The sequence below is a fragment of the Calliphora vicina genome, chromosome 1, assembly GCF_958450345.1.
Source record: "Calliphora vicina chromosome 1, idCalVici1.1, whole genome shotgun sequence".
Classification (NCBI taxonomy): domain Eukaryota; kingdom Metazoa; phylum Arthropoda; class Insecta; order Diptera; family Calliphoridae; genus Calliphora; species Calliphora vicina.
The window spans coordinates 15,676,798-15,695,021 of record NC_088780.1 but is presented as its reverse complement, the minus strand read 5'-3'; the positions used below and the strand labels follow the sequence as shown (position 1 = coordinate 15,695,021).

Below are 18,224 nucleotides of genomic sequence, written 5' to 3'. Positions count from 1 at the left end.
CTTTGGTATCCATTCGGCTGGTTGGCCGGGCTTCACATACGATCTCTTATGTTTCTGGATATCGTAATGGATCCATTTTTCTTTACAAGAAATGGTTCAGTGCCAAAATGAATTTCTTTTATAGCATTCAAGCTGCATTACAGACATACAAAATCGTCTTTCGAGGTCTCGTATTATACCCAATTTTCCTGGTTTGCACGTTTTGAAATTGCTTTTGCAAGTTCTTGTTGAGAACAATCTTCATGGAGTAATGCCTTTGGTGGAACTTGTTTCAGTTTGCTGCTAGGTTCTTAATTTCATTCCAGCTTTTTCCTGCACGCGAAGCCTCTATGTCTAACTGTCTTCGCCAAGTGTAGGCAGGAAGTCCTCCCCTTCTGCTACTTTGTGGACTCCAGTTTTCGTAATGCGTGGCCAATCGCCATTTCCTTCTCAAAACTTCGGAATGTGTTTGGTTTTGATGTGTGACTGTCCAGATGTCTGTGTTCGATATCCTGTTGGGTAAGTACCCCCATAGAAGAACCCAGACTTAACACACTAATTGAAATTGTTATCTTAGTGCGGTTTGAGATTGATGGTGATTTCCCCCACTGTGTTTAGTTGGCCGAGAGCTTGCCGATCTTTCGATGTTGGATGTTGCATTTACTCGCATTACCTTCGTCTTATTTATATTTATTCTGAGTCCTGCCTTTGCAGCTTCTGTCTCTACCAATTGAAGGCTGGTCGATGAAGACCTGATATAACAATCCAGCCTGTTCGCAACGAACCTCTTTGTCGAGTCAGTTAGCAAGTATCATGTTAATAATGTTTGCGATTATTTATAATGCTTAGGAGCGTGATCTCCCTCCAGTTGTTGCATTCCCTGAGATCACCTTTCTTAGGAATGTTGATGATGAAACATTCCTAAGTTCGACGGAAAGTTCATTATCATACTAGAGTCTTTGCACCATATTCTGGCGCAGGAAGGCACTTGTGCAGAGGTTTGCTTTTATCAGCTCTGGGTTGCTTTTATCAGCTCTGGCGTTTGCTATTTCGGTTATTGTGGGGGAGGTTGTTGGTATGTCAACCTTTTCGATGTGCCGAGTACAGTTACATAATGGTTGGGGAATGTGCTGGCGGGTGGCGGCTTCTCAACTATAATGTTCAATAACTAAGTGAGGATAAATTACAGTTGTGTACCATTAAAAATTATATTTTTTTCTCCATTACCCCACTTGGGGGCATTTGGCTTCCACAAAGCATCTCCATCTTATACGAATTGTTGAAGTAGTTGTTTTTTCGCGAATTTCCCATGTAGATTACACTGTCCTTCCTAATTATTGGAGTATCGTGCGTCTCCATGTACGATGTTGCCATTAGATCCATTGTTATTGTTTGTATCAGTTTAAACGGTTGTTGTTCCAGCTAAGTAGATGATTTATCTGCTGTAGCGGGTCCTGGGATGCATGTATGATGTTGCCATAAGGATTCAATCGATTGTTATTATTGCCTTGTGTCAGTTCCGTTAATCGGTTGTTGATCCAGCTAAGTAGATGATTGGTCTGCTGTAGCTGGTTTAGGATAATGGTGCTGCCATCTGTCGTTGTCTAGAAACAACGCCCTCTGTGTATTTGGTGTAGTGGTTGGGAACCTTGCTGATATTTGATTCCTACCTTTTTCTCCCAGGTGGTGGCGGGCTGTCTGACCTTTTCCATGATATTATCCTCTTTTCCAGGTGGAGGAATGGTCAGGGGGCTTCTTGGATGTATGGTTTAGAGGGAGGTTAAAACTCGAAAAACATGATTTAAATTTGTTCGTCCTCTGCCAGGGATCGAACCTGGGCTGCTTGGTTTTGTAGGCAAGCACTTTAACTACTACACCATGCCGCCACAAAATGATATATAAGTTATTAAAAACAAAAAAAAAACGCGTTCAAAAGATTCTATGTAAATCCCGCATTTATATGTCATACACCCAATAAATAGATGTAATATATGGATGGCTCAGTAGTTTCGAAAAACAGCACACAAAAGCCTGTGTCAGAAGACATCCTTATATCGACTTCTCTGTCTAAAACCATTCCGAATATATGGATTTGGTTTGCAAGTAATGTGAAAATTATAAATTATTTAACTTACATGTAATCTTTTCAATAGATTTGTATCTGTATTCGAGCTGGCGGATTGTTTGGCGGCTTTCCAGAATTGTTTCTGGGCCGAATAACGATTCATGGGACATACTTTAATTAAACAATCTAAAAAGAACAAAAATGAAAGCTTGATTTAAACAATTCAATTGATTTAAAAAATAAAAGTAAAAACTCACCTCTAAACTTTTTGGGCGGATAATTTAAGTCACCGGCCTCGGGACACACCACAGTACGATCATCAACCAAACTGTGTGGGATAAAAGAATTTAAGAAATTTTAGTGAAAATCCTTTTAATGAAAACAACAACTTACCCCAAAGTACTTAGGAAACCACATACACTACCTTCGGCATAGAGTGATACAATATCACCCAAATGCAAAAAGCTTGCTGAACCAATTATATTGTCACCCATTTTATGTCTGAAAATAAAGAACCATCGTATTCACCACATTAGACATCAGAATCACAAAACACAATTCATTCATATATTTCAAGTAGGTACTTTGCCCGAGTGTGGCTGGATGGCGGGGCTTATTGTTCACGTACATGTGAATTTAAGTTGAGGAAATCTTACCTTTAAGTGTCCATACATAAAACTTTTACCAGCCAAAGTTAAGTTGTTGTGTTGTTAGTTAAACATTTATAAATGTATGTTGAAGCATGAAAATAATAAGGAGGAGGATAAGAAGAAGAAGAAGGAGCACTTGTGGTAGAAGAAGGCCCCTTTGGGTTAAATTTTATTTGTTGTGCTAGTAGTTGGTGTTGCTTTGTTTCGAAATCTGTTCCAAGTATTTTAACAAACTGTTGCTTGTACTTGTAAGCTGGTGGTGTGGTAGGTCTGGCCTGCCTTCGGTCGGTCGTTCGGTATACTATAAATGGTTTTTGGGTTGTTGTTGAAGTAATTTGTATTATATAATCTTGTCTCTTCTCTCTCGTCTTTATTTATTTTTTAGTTTTTGTTTTTTTTCCTTTTGTGTTGAACAAAATAATGGTTAAATCAAGTATAATATGTTATTATTATTATTATTATTATATTGTTGGTGTTTTTGCTGTTTTTGTTCTTGTTGTTGTAGTTGTTGTTGCTTGAGGTCTTTTGATAAACTGTAACGAAATTGAAAAATACAACAAAAAAAATTAAAATATTGAAAATTACATAGTTATTTATTATATTGTACATATAAAACGTGTATTTTATCTGTTTAGCCATGGGGAAGACTAAGAATTTTGATTTAAACTACAGAGAATTACAAGTGGTGGCGCCCTGACAACTATCCAGATATTGCAACAGAAATGAAAAAGAAACTCTGAAATATACTCTAAAATATATAATTGCAAATTAACTCTAAGATAGACTCTGACATATAACAAAAAAAATGAAATGGTCCATGTATGTAATGGCATCACGTGAGAACGGCTGGAGCGATTTGGCTGATTTTTATACCCTTCACCATGAGTGGCAAGGGTTTATATAAGTTTGTCACTCCGTTTGTAATTTCTACATTTTTCATTTGCGACCCCACAAAGTATATATATTCTGGATCCTTATAGATAGCGGAGTCGATATAGCCATGTCCGTCTGTGTGTTGAAATCAACTTTCTGAAGCCCCCAAATAACTTACATACACGAATGATACATCAATATCTCCGAAATTCTTCCGGCTCGGTTGCTATCGATAAAATCGGTCCATAAATGGCTGAGATATAAGGAAAAAACCAGGACAACCTAGATTTTTGACCTATTTTTGACCCATATCTGGATTACTAATTCATTATTATAGACAATATGGATATCTAATGATAGATATTTCAAAGACCTGTGCAACGACGTATATAAGACCATAGTAAGTTGGACCTACAATGGGTCAAAATAGGAAAAAATATTTTTTAACACGAATTTTTTTTTTCATATTAAAAAAAAAAATTAAAAACTAAAAAAAAAAAATTTAAAATTAAAAAAAAAATTATAAAATTTAAAAAAAAATTAAAAAACAACTGGAAAAAAAATTTAAATTTTGTTTACCTAAAAATATTTAAAATTTTTATTTTAAAGTATAATTTGGTGAAGGGTGTATAAGATTCGGCACAGCCGAATATAGCTCTCTTACTTGTTTTTTATTCGATTCGAAATTTTCAGGAGATGTTTTGTAAGGGCACTGCTACACGTACAATATATATTGAGTACGATCCAGTATCGCGATATTTATTGAACGTGTAGCATGCAATATTAATGGATCGCGATCCAAATCGCAGAATAACCTAATTTTGCGTGATCCATTACAATGGATCGCGATCCAAATATCACAATATATATTGAACGTGTAGCAGTGCCCTAAAGAAAAAAAAAAGAAAAAATTCCGGATAAAACTCGTAAATATTTTTTTGAGTCCAGTCAACTGTAATAAAAAAGCCGTCTAAAGTATGCAGTACAAATTTAGATATTTTATTTGCAAATAAATAAGAACAAGCAGGTGTATGTGGGTTGGAGAACTAACATTAGTAAATAGATACCGGGCGAAGCCGGGCGGTGCTTTGAGTGGAAATTAAATTGTGTTTTGTTATTGTAACAAAAACAAAATACATGTAAAATGTCCACTCAAAGCACTCGTTCGCTGTAGAAAAACAGCACATTACAGTTTGGATTTTTTTATTTGATGGAATTATTATTACAATTTAAAAAACCCTTCCATTAAGTTTTTTGAGCCTTCTGTCACTTTGTTCGAACAGGTAGTCCATCTCCGTTTAAAATCTACAACACTTTTGGACACCTTTTTTGTGCTCATCCCAATATCTCTCCATTGGCCTTAGCTCCAGGCAGTTTGGAGAATTTGCCTCTCTTCGTACAAATAAGACATTATTGTTCCATAGTGACAGGATGCCAAATCAGGCCAAAAATAAGTGGACACATTGTCTTATGAATGGAAGCACCCACTTTTGTAAACATTCCTTGATGTAAATTTTCTTATTTATAGAGCCCTTTGTAACAAATGTTTGGCTTCTTTTGCCGGAACTGCATAGTGCTTGCCATGCCAAGAACTTTTCAGGAAAATTGTCTGCTTTTGGGTGGTTTTAGTCAGTAAGAATCCGATTTATCCAATTGGGTCCTATGCAAGGTTTCCACATCCTCTGAAATACACTTCGACACAGACTCTGAAATAGCTACTGTCACATACTCCGACTCTGGACTGTGATATGACTTTGATATAGATTCGATAAAGACTCTGAGATTGATACAGACTATGAAAACGATTGTGACATAAATTCCGACAAAAACTCGGACAAAGATTCTGACATAGGTTATGACCTAGACTCCGACAAAGACACTGTAATTCACACAGCCTTTGGCATATACTTCGAAATAGACTATGAAATAGACTCTGACACAGACTCCGATACAGACTCTGACATAGACTTCAACATAGACTCTGACATAGACTCTGACAGATTACGATATTGACTCCAACAACGACTTCTACAAAGACACTGACGTAGACATTCACTCAGCCTTTGACATAGACTCCGACACAGACTCTGACATAGACATTCACACAGCCTTTGTTGTAGACACCGACATAGATTTCAACATAGACTCCGACAAAGACTCTAACCTAGACTTCGACACAGACTCTGACATAGACTCTGACATAGATTCTGACCTAGACTCCGACAAAGACACTGACATAGACATAGACTCTGACAAAGAATCTGACATAGACTCCGACACAGGCTCTGACATAGGCTTCAATATAGATTCTGACATAGACTCTGCCAAAGACTGTGACATAAACTCTGACATAGATTTCGACCTGGAATCCGACAAAGACACTGACATAGACTCTGACTTAGATTCCGACACAATGTGTGACATAGACTCTACACAGACTCCAACATAAACTCTGACAAAGACTCCGACAAAGGCTCCGACATAGATTCTAACCTAGACTCCGACAAAGACACTGACATTAACGCAGTCTTTGTCATAGCCCAGCCTCATTTTTGAATAATTTTTGAGTCGAATCACTTTTAATCATTAATGTATCATTTTCGAATCTTTTTTTAAGAGTGTAACTTATTAATCAGTTTTAGGTCATCAAAACTTGTCGAAAAACACTCAGTTTGGTGATTAGTCACCCAAACTGACACAGACTCTGACATAGACTGTGACGAAAACTGTGAAATATTGAAAATTCTATAGTTATTAATAGTGCACATATAAAACTTATATTTTATCGGGTTTTTAGCCATGGGGAAGCTTAATAATTTCGATTGATGGATCCTTGGAAACAAGTCATATTGATGTTTGCTGTCAAGACAAAGTTGTCTGAGCTGAAGCACTAATAATTTTGTCATAACGTAGAATAGTACTAATAAATGGAGACTATACCTGATAATTTTTTCTCTTGGCATATATATATATGGTTTTGAACATAGAGGAACATAGAGCGGAAACTAGAAAAAAACTCAAACTAAAAAGTTACTCAAAATAATCACACTATCTACTAATACATTCTCACCACTTAGGTTTTTGACAATTGAGTTAGGTCTTCGGAGAGTTTCCGTTCTATGTCTATTCTCTATGGTTTTGAACATGAACATCGAAACGTTTTCCCACTCAGAACAACATGAACAAATTTTATTGTATGACAATAAATGGTCTCTTTTGGATATTGGGTAGTGATATTTTGAACCAAAAATTCTGTTACTTATTTACAACAAACCCTAAAAAATATTAAACTGCAAAATTTTCAATGTTGCTACATCTTGAGAAATATTGTTGTACAACTCTGCTTAAGATGTAAAGAAACATTGATTAAATTGTAACACAAACAAAATGATTACAAGAAATTTTGTTTGACATAACATATATTACACAAAAACCAAAAAAAAAAATATTAAATAAATTCTTAAAACCCACAAATCCAATCAAAAATGCCCAAGGCATTGGCTTTGTACTATAATTAACCGAAAAGAAACAAAATATATAATTAATGATTTATGTAGTACTAAATACAAGATTTTAGATTGTACATAAAACAAAAAAATATTTGAATTTATGTAAGTTTACATTCCTGCCTACCTGCCTACATAAATGTATTATAACAATAATGTTAATTGCCCTGTTAATTGGCTTTATGTACCAATTAATTGAAACATAAATTATTGAATCAATTGCTATTTGCTTGTTTTATATAAAAAAACACATTTATATTTAATGCATTTAAATTATACACATAATAAATAGATATTAAATTATTTATAATATAAATAAATAAAAAAAGAAAGAAATGCCTGCCTACATTTATAAATAATTTGATTTGAAAATGTACTTTTAACAGTAAACCAATAATAGTGTAAGTATAGAATGCGTGCACAGTTTTGAAAAGAGCAACCAACCAATCACCACCCATGGTAATTTGTGTAAATTGCTTTAGAGCTACTTGGTTTTCTTTAACATGTTTTGATTTACATTTTTATCTTTGCTGCACTTCACAAGGAAAAATATACTATTAAGGAGTGGCAAACGGTTGGTAACAGGTTATATATAGGCTAGACATGCATAGATTCAGACAAAGACTCTGATGTAGACTCCAACATAGACTCCGACATTGATTATTTCAAAGACTCCGGCATAGCCTCTGACAAAGACTCTGCAGTTGACTCTACGATAACCTCAGACATAAACTCTGACATGGAATCTTTTATGGACTCTGACATAGACTCTGATATAGACTGCGACATAAACTCCGGCAAAGACTTTTATATAGACTCTGCGATATCCTCAGACATAGAATCTGAAATCAAGGACTCTGATATGACTTTGATACAGACTTCGACAAAGACTCTGAGAAAAACTGTGATATAGTCTCCGCCAAAGACTGTCACAACGATTCTGACATAAACTCTGACAAAGACCTAGACTCCGACACTGACAAAGACTCTGGCATAGAGATTCACACAGCCTTTGATATAGACTCCAACATAGAATCCGACACAGATTCTGACTTAAACATAGACCTGACATAGACTTCAACATAGACTCTGACATAAACTCTGGCAAATACTCTGACACAGACTTTGACATAGACTCCGACATGAACTCTGGCAAAGACTCTGATATAGATTTTGATATAGAATCTGTTATGGACTCTGTCATAGGCTCTGACATAGACTCTTAAATATACTCTTATAAAGACTCTGAAAAAGACTCAAAAATAGATTCTGAGATAGACTCTGACATTGACTCTGATATAAACTCTGATATGGAATTTGTTATTGTCTCTTACATGGACTCAGATACATGATAAACTATGACATAGACTCTGACATAGATTCTGACAAAGACTCTGACATAGACACTGACAAAGACTTTGAAATAGACTCATATAGAGAATAGGCTCTGACAAATAGTCTGACATAGACTCTTACAAATACTCTGAAATAGACTCCGGCAATGATTCTGATACCATTTGTGATATAGCCTTCGACAAAGACTATGAAAATGACTCTGACGTAGACTCCGACAAAGACTTTGAAATATAATCCGACAAAGACTCGTAGAAAAAAAAAACCTTGAAATAGAATCTGATATAGACACTGAAACTCTAACTTAGACTCTGAGAAAGATTCTGACTTAGACTCCGGTACAGACTCCGACATAGATTATTTCAAAGACTCCGACAAGGTCTTTGATGTAAACTTCGACAAGGTCTTTGATATCCTCAGACAAGGTCCTTGTTATCCTCAGACAAGGTCTTTGATATCCTCAGCCATAAACTCAGATATGGAATCTGTTATAAACTCTGACATCGACTCCGACATAGACTCTGGCGAAGACTCTGAAATAGCCTCTGACAAAGATTCTGATATAGACTCTACGATATCCTCAGACATAAACTCTGACATGGAATCTGGAATCAAAGACTCTGATATGACTTTGATATAGACTCCGACAAAGACTCTGAGAAAAACTCTGACATAGACTGTCACTATGATTCTGACACAGACCTAGATTCCGACACTGCCAAAGACTCAGCCATAGACATTCACACAGCCGTTGACATAGAATCCGACACAGACTCTGACATAGACTTTGACATAGACTATGACATAGATTCTGACATAAACTCTGACACAGACTCTGACATAGACTCTGACACCGACTTTGACATAGACTCCGACATAGAATCTGGCAAAGACTCTGATATAGAATCTGTTATGGACTCTGTCATAGGCTCTGACATAGACTCTGACAAAGACTCTGAAATAGACTCAAAAATATATCCTGAGATAGACTCTGATATAAACTCTGATATGGAATCTGTTATTGTCTCTGACATGGACTCAGATACAGTATAAACTTTGACATAGATTCTGACAAAGACTCTAACAAAGACTCTGGCATAGACACTGACAAAGACTTTGAAATAGACTTTGATATAGACTCTGAAATAGTCTGCTTTTACACACAACAAGTTTATTTGAAGCAAGTCTTTTCGATTCCCTTTTAAACTTGCTGGACTGTTTACACACAGCAAGTCTGTGTTCAATTTTGTATGTCAAAACCTAATAGACGCCATAGTGAAAATGAGAAGCAAAAGAGAATCGAAGAGACTTGTCAGTACAAGCAAGTGTGTACCCCTCTTCTTTCTTCTTGCCTCTCTCTCCTATCAACTCTAGACTTGCGCAAGAAAACTTGCCCTGTGTAAAAGCAGACATACACCCCTATCGCGAATCAATATTTCACATGAAATATTTGCCCTTTTCCCTTTTTTCGTTCACGGGAAAAAAATTCCCCATGTTGTGAAATTTTTAGATGGAATTTTGTAAACATTAAACAGCTGTTACGAACAAAATGAACTATTGTGAATGAAAATTTTAGGGGAATATCACGATAGCAATTTTCCCTTCGAGGGAAATGGATATTTCATGGGAACACAAATTTCACATTTTTTCACGATAGGGGATAGACTCAGATAGAAATTAGGCTCTGACAAATAGTCTGACATAGAATCTGACAAAGACTCTAATACTACAAATAATCTGAAATAGACTCCGGCAGTGATTCTGACACAGTCTATGATATAGCCTCCGACAAAGACTCTGACCTAGACTCCGACAAAGACTATGAAAATGACTCTGACGTTGACTCCGACAAAGACTTTGAAATATACTCCGACTAAGACGGAAATAGAAGCTGATATAGACACTGACAAAGGCTCTGACTTAGATTCGGACAAAGACTCTAATACAGAATCTGAAATAGACTCTGACATAGACTCCGATAAAGACTTTGAAATAGATTCTGAAAAATACTCATGACGGAAATATAAACTGTTCTAAACGCTAAGAAAGGTTTTGACATAGACTCTTACATAGACTACGACAGAAACTCTGACATAGTCTCTGACCTAAAATCCAAACTAAACTCTGACCTTAGCTCTGACATATAAACACATAATTATGAAAAATCATTTTAAATTACCCTATCAATTACTAAATAAAATTCTTTCCAATTTATTTTACAGCAATTTAGCTGGCTTTGCTTTATTATTTTAAATACGTCTGGCTGCCAGTTAAGGTCTCCAAAGTTCACAGGGGTCATTCTGTTGATAACAGCCATAATTATTGTATAATTGTTAATAATGTTGTATATAAAAAGATTAAAATATAATTATGTATGTTTATTTATTGAAATTAAACATGCAAAAAGGCTCTTTGTTTTTAATAAAAATAAACCCCAAACATTTTTATTTTTCATACTTAAATATTCGAAAATGTATGTGTACGTACATAAGTACGTATGAGAATATTTTAGTTTAAGTTCAAATACTAATTAGTTTATATTTTTATGTTTACCTACATTAAATATTTATTATGTGAGTATGCATGCTTGTTTGGGGAAAAATATTCAGAAAATGGATAAAATAGTTTTGGAAATTGAACAATTAATAATGAATGTTGTAAAAACCTGCACACTCAAAATAAGGTTAAGTATCTAGAAAGGCCTTTGTATTTTTTTAGAGTGCAAAAGGGTGAATTTACAACTGAATAAATTGGAAAAAATCATAGAATTAAAGTTAAATAAAGGGTGGGAAAAACTATATAAAACAAGTAAGAAAGTATGGTCGGTCAAGCCCGATCATATAATACCCTACACTAAGTAAAAGAGCAAAAACATTTTTCTTTTAAAATTTCAATAATTTATATTTTTGAGTGATTTTTGGAAGTGGCCCTTATATGGGGGCTATGACCAATTATGGACCGATTGGCCAACGAGATTGTGCGATTTGACCCTGTTAGACTTTTTCTCGTGTGGTTGTCTTGAATCGCAGCTCTATGCGAATAAGCCACAAACCACCCATCAAAGCCACTAAATTCAATTTTCCAGAGTCATGGAAAATTGGACATTTGGAGCCAAAAAAAAAATACATGAACCCAAGAACGAATCAGGACAATTTCGGATACTCAGTTCCAAAGTGAAGCTTATTTCAGAGAGTGCATTCTGTATCGAAATAGTAGTTTGGACTATAAAGCGGGTGAGGCAAAACTTCTCAACCACTTAATTTTAAATAGTTTTGTAACAGTTATTGAAACATGTGGAATGGAATATTACGTTTTCATTTCTGGGCGTTTTTCGCACAATGTTCACTTCAAACGAATCAGTTGCGTTCGGTACAGGTTCCCTGTGATGGTCTGGTCAGATTTTAACAGCTCATAATAGATAGGACCCTTTTGCTCCCACCAAATACAGAGTATTACCTTAGAGCCATGGATATTTGGCTTTGGTATCGATTCGGCTGATTGGCCGGACTTCACATACGATCTCTTACGCTTCGGGTTATCGTAATGGATACACTTTTCATCGCAAGTATTGATTCGGTGCAAAAATTATTTTCTTTCATTCAAGCAATCGTCTTTCAAGGTCTCTCGGTTTCAATTCGAATGGTACCCAATTTCCCTGCTTTTGGATGAATCCTGCTGCTCGCAAACGTTTTGAAATTGCTTTGAGTAGCCTCCAATGATTTTGCAACATCTTGTTGAGTTTTACAACAATCTTCATGGAGTAATGCCTCCAATTCTTGGTCTCCAAAATTTATTGGCTGGCCTGGGCGATCTTTGTATTCCAAACCATCTCTAAGACGATGAAACCGATGGAACACATTCACCATAAGCTTTAGTGAGCAATCGGTGTGCTTTAGCAGCACAGAAGTAAAGCAAAACTTCCAGCATATGACGCTTTGTTGGTACAAAATTAAAAAAAAACTTTGTTGTTTACTCTATAGATAATGTTCAATAACTAAGTGAGAATAAATTACAGATATGTACCCTTCAAAATGACAAATCAGTTATTAAAAATAAAAGCCGCGTTCAAAAGAGTTGTAGAAATTGCAGAATTGTAAATCCCTCATTTTAAATTTATACATCCAATAGTTAATTGAACTAGTTCTTTCAAGAACTTTAGAAAACTAATCACACTTTAATCCTTATGGAAATTTTACTATTTAAATACGACTCAATTTTCTTCTACCTTCTGAATATTTGTCTGTTGGCTTACATTCCCTAACGAGTGTAGAGAAAGTAAATTAAAATCGTTACGTTGTTTTTGCTGTTGTTCCCATTTAACAAATTCCTCTGTAATGTTTTGTTTTCTGATTTCTTCCTTGTTTACAAAAAAAAAACACAACAAGACAAAAAAAAAACATAATAATGGAGATGGAGATGAAACTGGGGATGGGGATTAGATGAAATTGTTTTTGTCAGTTGTGTTATTTACCCACAAGAGATAGAGGACATTGAAGTTAAAGTACAGTTGGAGAGGATAAGGGTGGCCAGTTTTAAGATATTTTAAACAAAGAAATAACTTTAAAAATTAACTCTGTTTAAAGGATAAATTACATAAATTTGTTAAAAATTAAACTATTCCTACACACAGAAAAAGGATTGGTTGGAAAACGGTTACAACTATGAAAATTTAGTAGAATAAATCAATATTGTGTTGTAGTCATTGAAAATTTATAAATTCAACAGATTATCTTTATTTATAAGTGAAAAATCATAATTATAATAGAATAGAGGTTCCTATAATTGTATTATTAGTTAGCATAATCAATTTGCGTCTGGTAAACATTAAATTAAGGAATTCGGCAGAGAGGACTGAAGTTTTCAGTTACAATAACCAATAAATTCGGTCATAAAATAAAAAAAACAAATTCGGTGATTACAACCGACAAATAATGATTATAAAAACTATAAAATTTGTTTGACAGTTTTCGAAAAATAAATAATAAATTAATTAGAAATTAAACAAAAATTGTGTACACACACTTAAAAGTAAAATATTAATTAAAATAAATAAAAGTTATCACAACAGAGCGCAGTAACACTCGGTCTTAGGACGGTAAGTAAGCCATTCGTGGTTAATTTATGTAATATGAATTTCACTTTTTTCACTGCATTTTTTTTACAGACGATTTTATAACTAACACAAAATTGGCCAATTTTTGACCTGGGGTAATGTAAACTTAATCGTACTCTTTCTTGTAAATAATAAATCATCCAGTTGGAGAATTCTTCATTAAAGCAGATCGTTATACATACTTCCAAGTGCTTCTTCATGTTTTAATGAATGTTAGTTAAATGTCTGACTGGTACTCAATAGATGAAAGAACGATTAACGGTAAGGAAGTTGTGAATTTGCTATATTTCAACCTTTTTGTTACAATCATTCACTTATTTAATGATTTTGTAAATTCTCTTTAGCATTATCATCAATTATTTCTTTCGTAAAGATCAATATCGTTATTGTACGTCCCCATTTGTCGTCAAGCCTCAATGGTGATACGTGGTATAAACTGAATTATTTGGTAATATGTGTACCGGTGTCCATGTAGCTTTTGAAAATATATATTTTGTTATCAGAAGCATGTATGTATGAACTGCAGCATTCAAGTAAATCAAATTTATCTAAATTACGACATAAAGATAAATTTGAACGTTTTTTCATCTCACAGGAATAATAAATTATTGTATATAATTATTTATATTAATGTATGTTAAAGAAATTGCAATAAATAAATTATAACATATATTTAGTAATAATAAAAAATATATTTATTTTTAATTGGGCCATTCTAATGTAATTATATAAAAATTGCTGGTTATTCCTACCGAATTATTTTTTAAATAACAGTTGTGAATATCATATAAACAGTAGTCAGAATCGAATTATGTGATAGTACACGCAACCGACAAAATTCGATTGGCGCCAAATTCGGTTGTGAATACGAATCTGTTTTCTCTGTGTAATAAATATATCTCAAATTTAAATATTCTTATTACGAGTATTAAGCTGGTCCCTTTAATGATGCTGCTGAGTTCCCGAAAAGCTTTCCTTTTCACTACAATTTTATGCTGTGACATAGTTTTCGTGTTTTTTTTTATTATTACTTTTACTTTTACATTTCATTTTTATTGTGGGCCATAAAAAATGTTGTTTTACAAAAAAATTCTAATGCTTGGACATTTATTTAATGTTATTATGTATGTACATATGTATGTATATTGTTATTTAGCGAAACTTTTAATACAGGAATAACAGAAAAACAAGTGTAGAGATTAAAAATATTTTTGACATGTGTCAATAAGTTTGACAGTTAAAATCAAAATGAAAGTTTGTTTGGCAAAGGATTAGAAAAAGGTTGAACATGCAAACAATTAAATAATGGTAATGGCTGTCTTTTTTTAAAAAAAAAAAGAAATGAAGGAAGGGAAATTTAATAACAAAGAAATATACTAAAAATAAAACACTTTCTTTAAACCATTACAGTTATCGATATCTAAATTTATAAAAATAAAGTTCTTTAGAAAATAAAAATTGTTGATTAATTTTAATGCTAACAATATATTTTTAATAGAAATACAAATATTAATAATATTTTTGTAAAAAAAAGTTAAAGTAATCAAACATTTTTCTTTAGAAAGTAAAATTTATCGATAAATTGCCGGGGACTGTAGCATCCGATAATGACTATGATGTAGAATCTGACATAGACTCTGACATACATTTTGATATAGAATCGATTATGAACTGTGACAAAGACACTGACATAGACTTCGACAAGGACTCCAACATAGGTTATTTTATAAAATCTGTTATGGAATCTGTAATACCCCCTTATTGAGAAACACGAATGGACAACAATTTAAAACATTTTGTATGAAAAACACTCAATTTTGAAAACTGAGAGAATTTCATACAAACTTTTATATTCATTTTGACATACTTATACTCAAATATAGACTCTGATAAATACTCCTACATGGATATAGTAGACTCTGACTGAGACTAGATAAACTCATTAATATAAAATCTATATAAAAATGAAATGGTCCATGTATGTAATGGCATCATGTGAGAACGGCTGGAGCGATTTGGCTGATTGTTTTTATTCGATTCTAAATTTTCAGGAGATGGTTTGTAAAGAAAAAAAAAAAATCAAAAATTCCGTGTAAAATTCTGAATTTTTTTTGAGTCCAGTCCACTGTAATAAAACAGCTCCCTAAATTATGCAGTACAAATTTAAATATTTTATTTGCAAATAAATAAGAGAAGGCAGGTGTATGTGGGTTGGAGAAACTTGAAGAACTGATATTAGTAAATGCTACAGGGCGAAGCCGCCCCGCCCCGGTCAACTAGTAAAATATAATTTTAATTTGTCCTGATAATTAATTAATAAATTAAATTCTTTCCAATTTGTTTTACGGCAATTTAGCTGGGTTTGCTTCAGTTTTTATGAAAATTAAAATTATCGTCAAATTGTTAAATTAAGGTATTCGATAAATTGCCTACAGAAAATTAAAGTTATCGACCAATTTTATTTAAAAAATCGATAAATTTTCTATAAAAAAATCGGTATAATTTTTCTAATTTGTCTATTGGATCTGACAACATTTTTATACATAGAAAATGGTCTTTCGACATCAACTGATGTTATAGGAGCAAATTTAGAAGACAATCAGGGTTATTCCTGTTCTCACTTTCACCATTCACCTTATTTTTGGAAGCATAATTACAACAATAGTATCTAATTTTCTCAGCATTTCTAATTATTTTTCAACGTAATTTTTTGAACCTTAATTATATAATTTTCGAAATTTTATTTTATATAATATTGTTGTGATTATACTTTCAAAAATAGGATGAATGGTGAAAGTGAGACCAGGAACAGCCATGAATATTTCTTTAACACATAGAACGGTTAAGTTTGAATTAGAACTAAAATTAGATATTTAGATGGCGCTATTATTAAAATAGTGCTTATTTTATATTAAAAAAAAGCCATCTATTTTCCAATTTTGAATTTTATACAAACTAAGTAAAAACCTGTAACACAACAGCGAAAAATAAGTAAGACAAAATTTGTTTTTGATAAAGTCAAAATATGCAATTAAACAGTAAAATGTGCTCTAAAAAACGCAAAAATATGACATAAATATGCTCTTAAAACAAATATATGCAAAAATATGCATTTAAGGGTAAAATATGCAAAAATATGCACTAACAAATCGATGCCAAAATTCTTAAATATTTCTGACACGTGTAAATATCTTATCCATGTGCTCATTAGACTCACCAGAAAAAACATGCATTTGCATATTTTGGTTTCCCTGGTTATCAATAACTTTTCTTTATAAAATTTAAATTATCGAAAATTTTCTATATAAATTGAAAGTTATCGATAACTTTTCTATAGAAAATAAATGTTATCGATAACTTTTTTATAGAAATAGGAAGCTATCGATAAATTTTCTTCATAAAATTAAAGTTATCAAAATTTTTCTATAGAAATTGAAAGTTATCGAAAACTTTTCTATTGAAAATATAAGTTATCGATAAATTTTCTATAGAAAATATAAGTTATCGATAAATTTTCTATAAAAATTTAAAATTAAATTTATCGAAAACTTTTCTATAGAAAATAAATGATATCGATAATTTGTTTTTATTGAATTTGGAAGTTATTGATATTTTTTTATAGAAATAGAAATTTATCGATAACTTTTCAATAGAAATAGGAGGTTATCAATAACTTTTCTATAGAAATCGAAAGTTATCGATAACTTTTCTTCATAAAATTAAAGTTGTCGAAATTTGGTTGAATTCCAAAACGTTTGTATGCAATGCAACCTTAAAAAGTCGAGCGATTCTTAAAGCAACGGTGTAAACTTTGATAATGTTTCATATCACAAAATGTATGAAAAAGTAAAAACAGGCAGTATGCTAAGTTTTTTTTTAAATTTTAACTACACGTTTGCTTGCTTTGTCTTGATAAAGATATGACTGCATTGCATACAGACGTTTTGGAATTCACCCTTTGTCTGCATAAATTGAAAGCTATCGATAACTTTTCTTCATAAAATTAAAGTTATTCAAATTTTTCTATAGAAATTGAAAGTTATAACTTTTCTATTGAAAAATAAAATTATCGATAACTTTTCTATTGAAAAATAAAGTTATCGATAATTTTTCTATAGAAAAATAAAGTTATCGATAACTTTTCTATAGAAAAGTAAAGTTATAGATAATTTTTCTATAAAAATTTAAAATTATCGATAAATTTTCTATAAAAATTTAAAATTAACGATAATTTTTTTTTGTTTCTGTAGAAATATAAAGTTATCGATAACTTTTTAATAGAAATTTAAAGTTATCGATAACTTTTCTTTATGAAATTGAAGTTATCAATAACTTTTCTTTATAAAAATGAAGTTATCGATAACTTTTCTTTATAAAAATTAAGTTATCGATAACTTTCTATTTCTATAGAAAAGTTATTGATAACTTCAATTTCATAAAGAAAAGTTATCGATAACTTTAAATTTCTATTAAAAAGTTATCGATAACTTTATATTTCTACAGAAACAAAAAAAATTATCGTTAATTTTAAATTTTTATAGAAAATTTATCGATAATTTTAAATTTTTATAGAAAAATTATCGATAACTTTACTTTTCTATAGAAAAGTTATCGATAACTTTATTTTTCTATAGAGAAGTTATCGATAACTTTATTTTTCAATAGAAAAGTTATCGATAACTTTA

At 32.3% G+C, this 18,224-nt stretch overlaps 2 protein-coding genes across 2 annotated transcripts in view; one reads left to right on the top strand and one right to left on the bottom strand.

Moving 5' to 3' along the window:
• Positions 1-18,224, bottom strand: part of Itpr (Inositol 1,4,5,-trisphosphate receptor) — an 84,541-nt gene that overhangs the window by 29,153 nt on the left and 37,164 nt on the right. Inside the window, 4 exon segments of the mRNA XM_065499135.1 lie at positions 2,115-2,230; positions 2,302-2,372; positions 2,438-2,545; positions 2,701-3,227. Of these exon segments, the coding sequence (XP_065355207.1) occupies positions 2,115-2,230; positions 2,302-2,372; positions 2,438-2,538 (288 nt within the window). The 5' untranslated portion in view covers positions 2,539-2,545; positions 2,701-3,227.
• Positions 3,115-9,479, top strand: LOC135949273 (clumping factor A-like). Its single transcript, XM_065498780.1, has 3 exons — positions 3,115-3,127; positions 5,604-5,984; positions 9,067-9,479. The coding sequence occupies exons 1-3, from the start codon at positions 3,115-3,117 to the stop codon at positions 9,477-9,479; spliced, it is 807 nt and encodes a 268-aa protein (XP_065354852.1).

What these genes read in the sequence shown, in the direction of transcription:
- LOC135949273 (XM_065498780.1), top strand. An exon ending in CTTAGATTCCGACACAATGT is followed by an intron (nt 5,985 to 9,066) that starts GTGACATAGACT and finishes ACTTTGATATAG; the next exon opens with ACTCCGACAAAGACTCTGAG.